Source organism: Carlito syrichta, unplaced genomic scaffold, assembly GCF_000164805.1.
Source record: "Carlito syrichta isolate Samal-C Ts95f unplaced genomic scaffold, Tarsius_syrichta-2.0.1 Scaffold302371, whole genome shotgun sequence".
Taxonomy (NCBI): Eukaryota; Metazoa; Chordata; class Mammalia; order Primates; family Tarsiidae; genus Carlito; species Carlito syrichta.
The window spans coordinates 43666-58242 of NW_007246467.1; the positions used below are offsets into that span (position 1 = coordinate 43666).

Sequence of the window (14577 nt, forward strand, 5' to 3'; positions counted from 1 at the left end):
AGTAAAAACCTTAACGATTAATCTTTATCCTAAGTCTGTGAAGGCAGTGTTATTAAATCACTTACATAACTCCTAGATAAGTGTTAGAACTTATAATGAAATTCATAGATGAACTTTACTATAAACTTGTGCTTCTAAAAAAACCTTTATGTCTAAACACTAAACTGCATAATTCTAAATCAAATGAGGAGTGAATATACTTATATCATTTTTTACTCAAGCAATGTCTAGTAACTTATAACCAAGTGAAAGAAAGCATTCTTGATGTGCTTCAGAATTTAACCCTTGCATATGTTACAAAAGGCCAAGCGGCATAGTGGAAAAATGGAAAAATGAACCATGACATTCTCAGGTTAGGTGTGAGTACTTCGCATAAACATGCCATTTTCTCCTTCCATGACTGCACAGAATTTCTTCAGCCGTACCTAACAGCAAAGGTGGAAGACAGAAGGGCCTCAGCTTCCTGGGCTCGCCCTGCGGGCTGGGGTCTTCGGCCCACCAGGACCCTGTCAATCAGGTGGACCTCCAAGGCCGGCTCCCAACACTTGCCAATTGTATATCGACAAAGCCTAACATCTAGGATCTACAAGGATTTCAAAAGTGCTGAAAGGAAAAAAAACCAGCCCTATGAAAAAGTAGGCAAAAGATATGAATAGACACTTCTCAAAAGAAGACTTATGGGCAGCTAACAGATACATTAAAAAGTGCTTGACCTCACTAATCATCAGAGAAATGCAAATCAAAACCACACTGAGATACCACCTAACCCCAGTAAGGATGCCCATCATTAATAAAACAAAAACCAACAGATGCTGGTGAAGATGAGGAGAAAAAGGAAACACTTCTACACTGTTGGTGGGAATGCAGACTAGTTCAACTTGTATGGAAAACAGTGTGGCTATTTCTAAAAGAACTAGAAATTGGCCTTCCATAAGACCCAGCAATGTCCCTACTGGGAATATACCCAGAGGAACTGAAATCATTCTTCCAAAAAGATACCTGCACACGCATGTTTATTGCAGCAGTATTCACAATAGCAAAAACATGGAAGCGACTGTGCTGCCCATCAAAACTAGACCGGCTAAAAAATATGTACATACATATTGGAATATTAGGCAGCCACAAAGAAGGGCATTCTTACGGTCTTTGCTGCAACTTGGATGGATTTAGAGTCTGTAGTACTCAATGATCTATCACAGAAGCAAAGAACTGAGTACCACATGTTCTCACTCATAAGCAGACCTTGAACTTTTTTCGTAATGCTATAAGGGATTGGCAGTAGCAGGACACTGTCAGGGATGGAGGGGGTGCACATAACATCAATAAGAGTACCTAATCTTAAACCAGGTGAAGTAGGGACCAAAGGGAGACCCAAACTTTACCTATACTATGACCACTTATATACCTGATTCTGAATTGGACCCCACATCTTAAAAAAAACAAATTACCCAGACATGGTGGCATGCATCTGTAGTTTCAGCTACTTGGAAGACTGAGGTGGAAGGATCTGATGAGCCCAGCAGGTTGAGGCTGTGGTGGCCATGAAAGTACTGCTGTGCTCCAGCCTGGGCAACAGAGTGAGACTCCAATTAAAAAACCAAAAAGAAGGAGCAGATACTTTGAGAATGTAAGAGGGACTGGGATCATGTGTTCAAGTGAAAGGATTTTTCTTACAGCTTTTTAATAGTGAGAATGCATAACTCTTCTGTTAAAAAAAACTCTTCCTGTCTCTCATTATAAAAGCCAAAGTCCTTAAAATGGGCCACAAGCCTGTAAATGATCTGCTGTCTTTGTATGTTCTCTCCCATGGCCACCTCCAACTCTCACCTCACCTCTTACTACTATTCTCCTTTAAGAGGTCTGCTGCAACCAACTGGCCACCTCACTGTTCATTGAGCACCACAGGCACGCTCCTGTCCTGGGATCGTGGTGGTTGTGCCTCTGTGTTTTGGACAGTTCTTTTTGCTGGTTCTGTATGACTTGCTTTCTCATTTCTTTTAGGCTTGTCTTTAAATGATACCCTCTCAATGAGGTGTTCTCTGACCACTCAGAATTGGCCCCCTCCTCCTATACATTTTATTCCTCCTATCTGCTTTTGTTCCATAGTACTTCCTGTCACCTGACATGCCATAGAATTTACATACGTATTTTACTTGCTTTTCATCTTAGAATGTACACTCATTAAGGGGTAGGGTTTTTTAAATCTTACATTGACGAAACCTAGAATAGTACCTTATGTGCAAATGCTTGTATGATGAACGGGAACAGGGAAGAAAGAATATAGGTAGAGAATAGATAGGTTTAAGGATCTGGTGGTGGGAAGATGAGTGTATTCTTGTTTGATTTTACAACAGTTGTGATGCAGGATGTTAACTGAGAATGGAGTGGGATGGGAGGAAGGATTTTTAAGAGTTTTGAGGAGAACAAAGAAAGTGTAAAAAGTCTTGGAGAGTGGAAAGGTGAACTTTCGGGGTGTGATGTAAGACTGGGCAGGGTTGAAGGGACATTTGCAAATTTTAGTTTTCTGAAAAGAATGTTTCTCACTTAAATTATGATTTTAACAATAGAAACTATAAAGTAAGGAAATATGACATGTAAATGCTTAATATTTTAAGAAGATTTTCTTTTTGAAGTGATCTTTATAGTATTGAATTTATCATTGATGTAGGATGTGCCCTAAGAATGTTCTACGTTCTTTTTAGCCTTACTAATAATTCTCGGGTTGTGGGACTCCTGGCTCAGCTGGAGAAGATCAATACTGAATCTGCAGAATCAGATAGTGCCAGATATGTTACATCAAAAATTCTTCATCTGGCTCAAAGTCAAGGTAAGTTTTAATGTCGTCCTTGCCTTTGGAGTGCTTTCTACATTCTTTTCAAAATAGATGCTAAAAATATTCAAACTTTTGATGAAGGGATGATTTTGTGTAAAAATTGAACTTTCTCAGATTGACTCGATATGTAGAAAACTGAATGATTTTGGAAGAGATTGGTCTTCAAAGCCTTGTTTCTTTTAATGATTACAGTTTTGCTTATATAGTGATTGCTACCCCTCATTTTCAAATATCACCTAATTCTAGTGCTACTTATCATAGAATGCTGGCAAAAAGTTGTCAAGCAGCATAGAATACTGGTTATTAGTGTTCTCTCCACTTGAAAATTTAGGCTCTTCCATTCAATGGTTAGGTACCTTAGGGAAGTTATTACATCTCTAGGATATAGCTGTACCGTCTTTGAAATAGATGTGACAGATGTCATGGAGGCTGTCATGAGATTTACATGAAAATCATGTAAAAAGAGTGTAAAAAATGTTCTGTAAATGTCATCTGTAATTAGATATTATTACTGTATTTTATGAAGCTAATGCTACTAAATTGGCATCAAAACTGTGAGAGTACTTAAGAAGTAATGACTTTGTACTTAGGAACACGATGTGAAAAAGGCCTAATAAAACATTAGGGAGTTAAATCTGTATTTTAAAAGAGGAAATCACTGCCAGCGAAACATCTTTTAGGAGTGCAAAATGGTTTATATCAGGAAATATATCAGTATAACATTATTTGAACAGGTCAAATAAAATCTATGTAAATTATTTCAGTAGTTGGTAAAAAGAAGAGTTGGATAAGATTCCAATATCTTGCTTGATTCAAAAACACCCCCCCTTTTTTAATAAGGAAGAAGAAAATCAGCAGATACTTTATTATTTAGCAATGGTACTGTTAAAGGCATTTCTGTTAAAATTAGGGTGCATCAATTGTAATGCTTAGTTTTTTTGTCATGCCATTATTCTGGAGAATCAGGTCATTGAAAACGTTTACTAGGCATTTACTGTTCTCAGGAGCTCAGAATCTATTAATCTATCATGGTCATAGACCCTTAATTTATTTTGATAACTTCCTCCTCTGCAGCCCATGCATTTGGAGGATAGTTGACACCACCCAAAACCCAGGAATAGTCTCTAGTAGATGGCATTTCTTTCTAGCAGGATTTAAAATTCTGTACCTTTTAGTTCAGAAAGTCACTATATTGGATTCTAGGCTCTGGAAATACTGTGCTTATTAGCTAATGCAGATATGCAAGAATGCTCATTGTAACAGTGCATAGTTAAATGTATTACGTGTATTAACTATATTGTATGAAATACTTCCTCCTCAAAACAAACAAAATAACCCCAACAAAAGGTAACAAATCCTCCAAACCTGTAGATAACACTTTTGTCTGTTGCTCTTACCGCAGTAGACTCTTCCCATTACGACCTGGAAGCCCCTATTCCAACATCACCACTGAAAGTGCTCCCAGCTGTACCATTACCAGAGACTGCCCCTCTTCCTGTCCTGCCATCCACCCCAAGAGACCAACTCCTGAATACTATCCCATGGGAGTGTGTAATCTAAGGACTGTTGTAGTACCTAGGATTAACCAGCCAATACAGTATATATAGGTTAGTACTGAAAGATTGTTTCATCATTTACAAGATAATCCACTTAGTTATCCATTTAGGAGAGAAAGAGTAGGAATGTATAATTCAAATAAGAAGACATTCAATCAGTAAACATACAAAAGGGTTCTTTTCCTCCTTTAAAGTGAGGAACTGCTAATGAAAACAACATAGATATCTTTCACTAGTTAGATTGGCAGAAATTCCAGAGAATGACAACATCCAGTGCTTTGAAGGCATGGGAATAGGATATTCTCGTACACTATTGGTGGTGGATAATTATTACAAACTTTAGAGAATAATATAGTAATATGTATTAAAATTTAAAGTGTACCGGTGTTTGACCCAGAATTTCCACCTTCAGAAATGTATTTGACTGAAATAAAAATGCTAGTATAAGAAAGAGTGTTTGAGAGTATTTATTGCATTGTTTGTAATATCAAAGATCAAGAAACAACCTGAATATCATTGAAAGAATGATTAAGTTTTGATATAGCCACACTGGAACTTTATAACTATATTATGGAACTATTATCAGTGATAAATTATTTATGATAGGGGCTCTTGTAACCCCCACACCAGGCTCAGCCCAGACCAATTAAATCATTACTATTAAAGCTTTCCACATTGTTCCAAAATCGAGGGCTACAGCCCCAGAGCAGGGAAGAGTAGATGTTTTCCGTGAAGGACGAGATAGAACGTATTTAGGCTTTGTGGGCCATACAGACCCTGTCACAGCTACTTAACTCTGTCTTGTGGTGTAAAAGAAGCTATAGATGACACATAAACTAACAGGCATGACTGAATTCCTATAAACTTTATTAATGTTCTGAAAAAAATTATAAATGGAACACACATATGTGAAAGTATATGAATTGTCTTGGATGTTAAATTTAGCATAGTAAGTAAAAGGCAAGTTTCTTTAGTTCATATAACTATATACAGTCCCATTTTTGTTATTAAAAAACCCATTATATTTATATATAATGTTTATATTAGCCAGGACAAAAAAAAAAAAAAAAAAAGGATACATACCAAATAGTTAGCATAGTTATATTGATGGGATAGGAATGGAGGGAGGGTAATGAGGGAATCGCTTTATTTATAAATAAATAATTTATTTATAAACAAATTATTAATAAAGTGTTATACTTTTGTACTGTTAGAATTGTTGCAACAAGCACATACTACTTATGTATTTAGATGATTCAAAACAAACCCCTACAACACACATTTCATAGTTGAAACATACTTTTCTACAATTTGCCTCTAGTTTTCTTTTTTTTTTTTGAGTTAGAGTCTCACTCTGTCGCCCAGACTGGAGTGCAGTGGCCACTCCCGGCCACTGCAGCCTCAACCTGCTGGGCTCCGGCGATCCTTCCGCCTCAGCCTTCTGAGTAGCTGGAATTACAGGCATGTGCTACCATGCCCCGCTGATTTTTTGATTTATTGTAGAGATGAGGTCTCGCCAAGTTGCCCAGGTGGGTCTCGAACCCACGGGCTCAGGCAATCCATTCACCTCAGCCTCCCAAAGTGCGGGATTACAGGCTGAACCACCGAGCCCGGCTTGCTTCTAGTTTCCTTTGCATGCATTTCTGTCATTGGTAATATACTGTTTATTTGTAGTGTGAATGGTACTCCTTGCAATTTACTCTTGCTTTTTCCTAGAAATATTTATATTAAATATTCATTTCTATGCAAGTGGTCTAATTTGTTGGTAACATTTCCTTACAATTCTTTTAGTTTCTAAGGAGTAGGGAGTGTTGTGACCTCTTGTATTCCTGATTTTGGTTATTTGTGTCCTCTCTTTTTCTTGGTCCGTCTAGCTGTACACTCAATCAGGGATGATTTTGATTTTGCTCTACTTCTTTCTGCAGGGACATTGGCAAATTTGGAGACATTTTTGGTTGTAACGTTTTTGTGGGGGATTTACTGGAATCTGTCTATTGGAGGCCTAAGATGTTGCTGAACATTCTGTAGTATCTAGGACAATCCCCCCAAATAAATTATCAAGCCCAAAATATCAGCAGTGCTGAGGTTGAGAAACCCTGGTCTAGCTAAAAGATTGTCAATTTTGTTGATCTTTTGAACAAACCAATTTCTGGTTTAATTGATTTTTCTGTTGTTTCATTGAGCTCCTTTATTAGTTTAGCTGTTGCTTTCCTCCTTCTGTTTGCTTTGAGTTTAATTTGTGCTTGTTTTTCTATGTTCTTATAGTGGAAACTTAATTGATTTTGAGACCTTTCTTTCCTATGATAGACATTTAAAGCCATAAATTCCACTGTAAACACTGCTTTAACTGCATTCTGCAATTTTTGATATGGTGTATTTTTGTTTAAATTCAGTTTGCAATTTGTTCTAGTTTCTTTTGTGATTTCTTTCTTGACCTGTGGATTATTTAGAAGTGTGTTGCTTAATTTCCCAATATTTCAGATTTCTCAAATTTCTTTCTGTTAATTTCTAATTTAGTTTTATTGTGACTGGAGAATACACTTTGAATGATTACAGTCCTTTTGAATTTATTGAGACTTGCTTTATGTCTTACTTATATAGTCTCTCCTGAAGACCATATGCACTCGAAAAGATTGTATATTCTGCTGTTGTTGGGTGGAGTGTTCTATAAATGTCAGTTAGGTCAAGGTAGTTAATAGTGTTGTTCACATCTTCTGTACTCTGTGATTCTCTCTCTAGGTGTTGATTCTCTCTCTAGGTGCTCTATCAATTATTACGAGTTGAGTATTGAAATATTTATTATTGTTGATATATGTTTCTTTTTTTAATTTTGGCTGTTTTTGGATCATATATTTTGAGTCTCTGTTGTGAATTTTGTGTATATTTATAGTTGTTTTAACTTCCGGATGGTTTGACACTTTCATCTTTATGAAATGTCCCTCTGTCCCTGTAATATTTCTAGATTTAAAGCCTGTTTAAAAGTTTGATGATAATATAGCCACTCTAGCTGTGTTATGTTACTTTTTGCATATTATACTTTTTTCATTACCTTTACTTTGACTCTTTTTGTGCCTTTGAATCTAAAGTGTGTTTCCTGAAGAAAACATATTTTTGGATCTTGCTTTTTTATCCAGTCTGTTTTAGTGTTTTCAATTTAATACACTTACTGATAAATTAAATTGAATATACATCTGTCATTTTGTTATTTGTTTTCTCTGTGCTTTGTGTATTTTATATTTCTCACCCTTTACTGCTTTCTTTTTTGTGTTATCTTTTTATTTTTTCACTTTACAAAATTTTACTTTAGTGGTTCCTATAGGGATTAGAATGTGCATCTTATTACAGTAGTACTGTATACTTAATTCCAGTAAATTATTGAAACTTTTTTCTAATATAGCTCTATTTCCTTTTCATTCCTTTATGCTGTTATTGTTGTATATGTTATATCTAAATTGCTAGAAACCCAACCTATGTTATAATTGCTTATACAATCTTAGGGTTTATAAAGAAGTTAGAAGAAAAAATGAAAAGCTCAGTATAGAGGTTCTGAATGAAAAGTAGGGTTGAGAGTCAACGGATTGGTAGTTAAAGTAATGGGAGTGGAATGAAATTTTCTTGGTGGGAGATGTAGAGTGAGAAAGCTGAGGTTTGTGTCCCATTATGGAAAGTTTCTCTTTTACGTCTGGCAGTTTTCTTTCTCTTGAAGTTTGTTTTGTATGATAATTAGTATAGTCCCTCAAGCTTTCTAATGGTTGTTGTTTGTATGATACATGTGACAGAGGTCATTTACTGGACCTGAGATGATGGTCCTGAGATAAGGTCATTAACTGGACCTGAGACGATAGCATGAGATTGTTGTTTTAAGGCAAATATGGCATCTAATTACCAGCATGTTTATTTTGTAGTTAGTTATTGATAGTTGTCATAAATAACGTTATCCCATAACCTCTCTGTAGTACATTTTACCCACCTCTTTGATAACTCTTAAAGAAACTTAATTTTCAAATAGATGTCAGATTGAAGTTGAACAGTGTGTACTCAAGGCAAAAACAAAATGTTCCTAGGGTTTCATCCGAATATTTTCCTCTTATCTGTTTTGATATTTTTTTGTCATCAGGTCCTCTGTGCCCATATTTCTCTTTTTAACTTTCCTTGACTGTCTTCATATGGAGAATTTGTTACTATCATTCCTTTGAACTATATACTGTAATATGTATTATATTGAGATCTATCTTTAAAGTCTCAAAATGTCAAATGAATGGCATTGTCATCCTGTATTAAAATAATTTCATGCATTAATTAGTATTCAGGTTTGAAAAAGTTGGAGAGGGATCACCACGTCTCTTGTGTCATAATCCTACCACAAGAATTATTCCTGTGACTCTTTTAGAAGTACATTAAATTAGTGAAAGACTTAGGCTTCGGGTTCAGAAATACCTGGGTCATCTGGGCTGTTTCACTTACTTGCTCAATGACTTTGTACAGATTTCTTCACCTTTTTCAACTTAAATTTTTGGTCTATATAAAGAGTACAGGTTTTCCTTATAGAGTTAAAGTGAAACAAAAATGAGGTAAAATGTGTGGAATAATAAATATTAGTTCCTTTTCTAAATGTTGGCCTATGATATACTTTTCATCTCTTGTTAATCAAAGAAGGAGAATTGTGAAGAAGCGCTCAGAAACTTTAAATAATATAAATAATTTCTACCCCAATGAAAGGAAAAGGATCATTTGAGTGATATGGTCTCCAGATTCTTACAGAAATAACTTTTCCTTAGTTTTGTTTATTTTTGTGACTCAATATTTTAAAATAGTATTAATACAATAAAAACATCTGAAAAATGATACTAGGTTTTTGCTTTCATCCATTATGATAAACTATTTTCTAGTTCTATTCACAATGATAAGGAAAGAGGCCTTCCATTAAGTCTGCTACCTCGTTTCTAGTTCTGGCACCTGCACTATATTATTGGTTTTGAGATTTTTAAATGCATAAATAGAGACTTGCCTAATCCATGATAGAAGCTGTGATGAAATGCGAGGAGGGTGTTGTTAACTGAAATCTGGATGTCCTCACAGATAGAATTAGCAACATCGGAGGGAGGAACACCTAGGACCCAATTTAGTAGTTTTTTTTTTTTGAGTTGGAGTCTCACTCTGTCACCCAGACTGGAGTGCAGTGACCGCTCCTGGCCACTGCAGTCTCGACTTGCTGGGCTTCAGCGATCCTTCTGCCTCAGCCTTTCAAATAGCTGGAACTACAGGCGTGCGCTACCACGCCCGGCTAATTTTTGATTTATTGTAGAGGTGAGGTCCCGCCAAGTTGCCCAGGCGGGTCACGACAGTTTAGTATTTTTACTAGACCACTGGATACTTGTTGATTCTACATTAGCTATATGTAACAAAACTGTATATACTTCATTCATGTTTTAGAAAAAAAAATTTTCTACTTTTCAGAAAAGACAAGGAGAGAAATGACAGCCAAAGGTTCTACAGGAATGGAAGTTCTGCTGTCAACATTAGAGGTAAATCGCTAATAGACTTTATTATGTGGCTACTTACACCAAGCAATACTGAAGGAAAAAACACACACAAATACTTTCTTTATATATATATAGAGAGAGAGAGCGAGTGTGTGTGTGTAAATTATGTTAGAAGTAAAGCCAATGAATGAAAGCTTGTTTTATATTTTAAATATTATTTGGAATGGTGATATGAATTTTCAAATATATATTAGGTGAGTATTTATGTATATTTCCTTATTATTATAATGACAACTGTAAATTGTAATCTTAACATGCTGTTCTAACTGGTAATAGAAAATAAAACATTAGCTGGAAATAAATCTTTAGCTTAAATGATCAACATTGGGCATTACTTATTGTATTGTGTAAATTGATATACGTTTGTTGTTTGTTTCATTACATATATATTACATTGATGATAATTGAATTCCTGTACTAGTGTAAAAGTTTTGAGCAGAACAGCAGAATGTATTCAATATTAGGATTCTATGTTTTATTCACTGCAGTGTTAAGAACAAGGTATGGCTTTATGTTCTTTGATAGCATCATAAAGTTGTCATTTGTCCCTAAATTGATTTGCCATTGTAGAGCAATGGTTTTGGTTTCTGAAGTCTAAGTGGAAGAAATATTAAGAAAAAATAAGCACATTTCTGGAGGAAAAAAGAAAAAGAAAAATGAGAAAGGACTATTCTCACCAAATATTAAAGAACATTATAAAGCTTTAGTAATTAAAATGGTCTGGAAGGTGTACATGAGTAGTAGTTAGATAGCTATCAGTGTAACAGAATACAAAATCCGAAAATAGATCAAAATGCTTATGGGAATTAAGTACTACGTAGCACAGGTCACATTTCAGATCAGTAGGAAGTAATCAGTGAGGATTACTTATTAGCGGTCATCTGGAAAAGCCTAACATTGGATCTGTACAAGGGGGGGACCAAAAAAACCCCTACAGAATTATCTTTTGGAGGTCAGGCCCCTGATAGTACAGGGCTCCCCTGCTAGGTAACTGTTCTAGGGACCCTTTGGCTTTTATATGGAAATTCTGAGAAAGTTGCGTGATTTGTGGAAGAAACGTCCCGAGTTGTGGGAAGCAGGTGACTGATTCTTCCATCATGAGAATGTTCCTGCCCATACCATGTTGGGTATTCAGCATTTTTTGACCAAAACAATTTGACTCCTGTGCCTCACCCTTTCTATTCACCAGATCTTGCCCTGAGAGACTTTTTTGTTTCCCTGGATGAAAAATGTCCTCAGAGGGAAACATTTTGCTGATGTGGAATAGGTGAAACAAACAGCAGAAGCACTAATAGGCATCAAAGTTGATGAGTTTGAAAATTTGAGCAGTGGAAAAGCGTTACAATAGGTCTATAGCATCAAACATAGAGTACTCTGAAGGTATCTGAAGTTTAAACATGTAAGAATAAATACACAATTTTTTATAATAAATTCCTGTTTCGGGTGGGGTCACCCCTCGTACTTCCAGTTTTGCTGCACCAAAATAAATTCCATGCTGAACAAAGATTTAAGCATGGAAAATGAAGTCATATTACTAGAGGATACAAAAAGAGAAAGTTTAAAATAATCTTACAAGAAGGAATGCTTTCTAAATATGAAAAAACAGGAGCTTTAAAATAAAAGTTTGGTAAATTTAACTCTATTAACAAAAGTACATGAAAAAATGTGATAGGTATTTGGAAAACTGAAGAAAAAATATCGGGATTCATAATTTCTTTGACACATAAAAAACTTCCACATTAGTAAGGAAAAAAAATCAGTAACCCAATAGAAAATCATGTAAAGACTATAAACAGATAGTTCCCAGACAAAGAAACACAAATGTCACTTGAGATTGAGCTAGCATAGTTCACTGCAGCCTTGAACTCCTGGGCTTAAATGATCTTTTTGCCTTAGCCTCCCAAGTAGCTAGGACTATAGGTGTGTACCAACACACCCAGCTAATTTTTAAATTTGTGAAGACAGTCGTTTCTCTATGTTGCCCAGACTGTTCTTGAACTTTTGGCCTCAAATTATCCTCTCCCCTTGGCCTCTTAAAGTGCTGGGATTATAAGAATGAACTACATCTTCCCTACTTTTGATAAGACAAATGTAACCAAAGTACAGTGTTTAAACATTTTCACTTATTAGATTGGTTGTCCAAATTTTGAGAAATAGTTATGCTTATAGATTGCTGATGGGAGTATAAATTATTCAGTGGAGAGCAGTTTGGTAATATCTATCAAAATAAAAGCCCATATTCTTTGACTCAGAAAAATTCCAGAAATTCATCTCACATACAGATGTACTTCACCCATGTAAATATATGTACTTAGTCATTTGTTGCAATTCTTAATAGCAAAGTATTAAAAACAACCTAAATATTTCACACATAGGTTACTGGTTACATAAACAATGTATAGCCATATCATGGAATATATTCTAGAGTCCTTATTTATTAGTATGTAAAATATCAAGATGCAAACTGCTCTCCACTGAATAATTTACACTCCCATCAACAATCTATAAGCATAACTATTTCTCAAAATTTGGACAACCAATCTAATAAGTGAAAATGTTTAAACACTGTACTTTGGTTACATTTGTCTGTAGTATCTACAGAGCAGTACTGTTTGGAGAATTAAATTTGCATATGCAAATATATTTACATGCATTTCCTTTAAGTGTGCATATTATCTTTGGCAAGATACACAAGAAACTGTTAATGTGATTGCCTTCTGAGAGGGGAGCTAGGTGATATAGTTGTTGCTATATATGAGAGAGGACCCCCCAAAAGTGGAATTTATTTATAGACATTGTATATTTTTTGTTTCAACTCTTTCATATTGGCAGAACTTTTTTCATCTGAGGAAACAAAAAAATAAAGTTGCTCGGAGTGAGATTGGATGAATAGGGTGGGTGGGGCATGGAGTCATGTTATTTTTGGTCAAAAGGTGCTGAACACTCAGCGTGGTGTTGGCAGGTGCGTTCGTAAAATCACCCATCATGAAATGGGCTAATATGCTAAATGAATCTCCAAAAAAGAAATCCACTGAAGGCAAGCACAGCCTCCCACAACATTGCTAAATGGTACACTGATGCTGATGGGTTCCTAGAATACTCACTTAGCAGGGAAAGCCTGAACTACAAGGAGTCCACCCTCTAAAAAATAGTTCCGGTTCTTTTGGGTACCCTCTTGTGTACACTATAGGGCCTTTTACATTTTGATTCATTTATGTTTATTATCTATTTGGTGGAAAGATGAGGAATTCAAATGATAAATTAACTTCTTGTGATAATGTTGATATTAAGAAAATGGTAGCCCAAAATGATTTGTGAAAATTCATAAAAGGCAAGAAGCAGAGACTGAAGTGATAAGAGAATAGTGCAAACCTGAATGCATTTGTCCCTAGAGAAATTGGAAAGGCCATCTGTAATATATAGGTAGTTCCCAATAGATACAAAACATTTGGGAATCACAGGTTTACAGTGTTTTACTAAAGCAAATAAACTGTTTATTTCAGAACACGAAAGATCTTCAAACTACACTTAATATCTTAAGCATTCTTGTTGAGCTGGTGTCAGCTGGTAAGTTTTTGTTTCCTTGGTCTGATTTGTTTGTAAACAGTGATCAACAGTGTATCATGTATCCTTTATTTGGAATTTTCTGGTACTTATATAGAGGCTATTCTGAGTATTAGAATTAAGAAACTGAAATGTCATACTCTGTTGTTGCTTTGTTTTTGATATCTTCAAGTATCCTTCAAACTATCTCTATGGCCATGTGTTACAGAGCCTTGAACTTAGAATTTTGGCATCACTTTTGTTTATACTTTGTGTGCTATTTTCTAACTAAATAAATTATATAAAACAAAATTTGATTTTGGTGGTATTTGTTTGATTTTAGCAGTTGTCACTTTAACCATTTCTTGAATGCTTACAGTTTGTGATATGGGAGGATTTGCGCTTAAATGATTATTTTTTAAATTTTTAGGTGGAGGTCGAAGAGCAAGTTTCTTAGTCGCCAAAGGTGGTTCACAAATATTGTTACAATTACTTGTGAATGCCAGCAAAGAATCTTCCTCACATGAGGAGTTAATGGTACAGATTCATTCTATTCTTGCAAAGATTGGACCAAAAGGTGAGGATTTCACTTACATGATTATCAAATCTAGGACCATCTATGTAATATTGATTCTCTTTTCCTTGAAACTGCCCAAATTTTAAAAATGTTGTTATTATTATTATTATTATTACTATTATTATTATTATTATTATATTTATTTATTTTTTTGAGTTGGAGTCTCATTCTGTTGCCCAGACTGGAGTGCAGTGGCCGCTCCCGGCCACCGCAGCCTCGACCTGCTGGGCTCCAGCGATCCTTCCGCTTCAGCCTTCCAAGTAGCCGGAATTATAGGCATGTGCTACCACGCCCGCCTAATTTTTTTTTTGATTTATTGTAGAGATGAGGTCTCGCTGCCCAGGCGGGTCTTGAACCCACGGCTCAAGCAATCCTCTCACCTCAGCCTCCCAAAGGCACGGGATTACAGGCTGAGCCACCAAGCCCGGCTAAAATTTTTTTATTATTATTATTATTATTATTATTTTTTGAGCTGGAGTCTCACTCTGTCACCCAGACTGGAGTGCAGTGGCCGCTCCCGGCCAC

General features: G+C 35.6%; 1 protein-coding gene across 3 annotated transcripts in view; it reads left to right on the top strand.

Moving 5' to 3' along the window:
- The window catches only part of AGTPBP1 (ATP/GTP binding protein 1), a 172293-nt gene that overhangs the window by 18774 nt on the left and 138942 nt on the right, over positions 1-14577 (top strand). For all 3 annotated transcript variants that reach the window (XM_008056463.1, XM_021711566.1, XM_008056464.2), the window contains exons 2-5: positions 2703-2827; positions 9847-9914; positions 13436-13499; positions 13906-14052. In XM_008056463.1, the coding sequence (XP_008054654.1) occupies positions 2703-2827; positions 9847-9914; positions 13436-13499; positions 13906-14052 (404 nt within the window). The remainder of the gene's footprint in view (positions 1-2702; positions 2828-9846; positions 9915-13435; positions 13500-13905; positions 14053-14577) is intronic.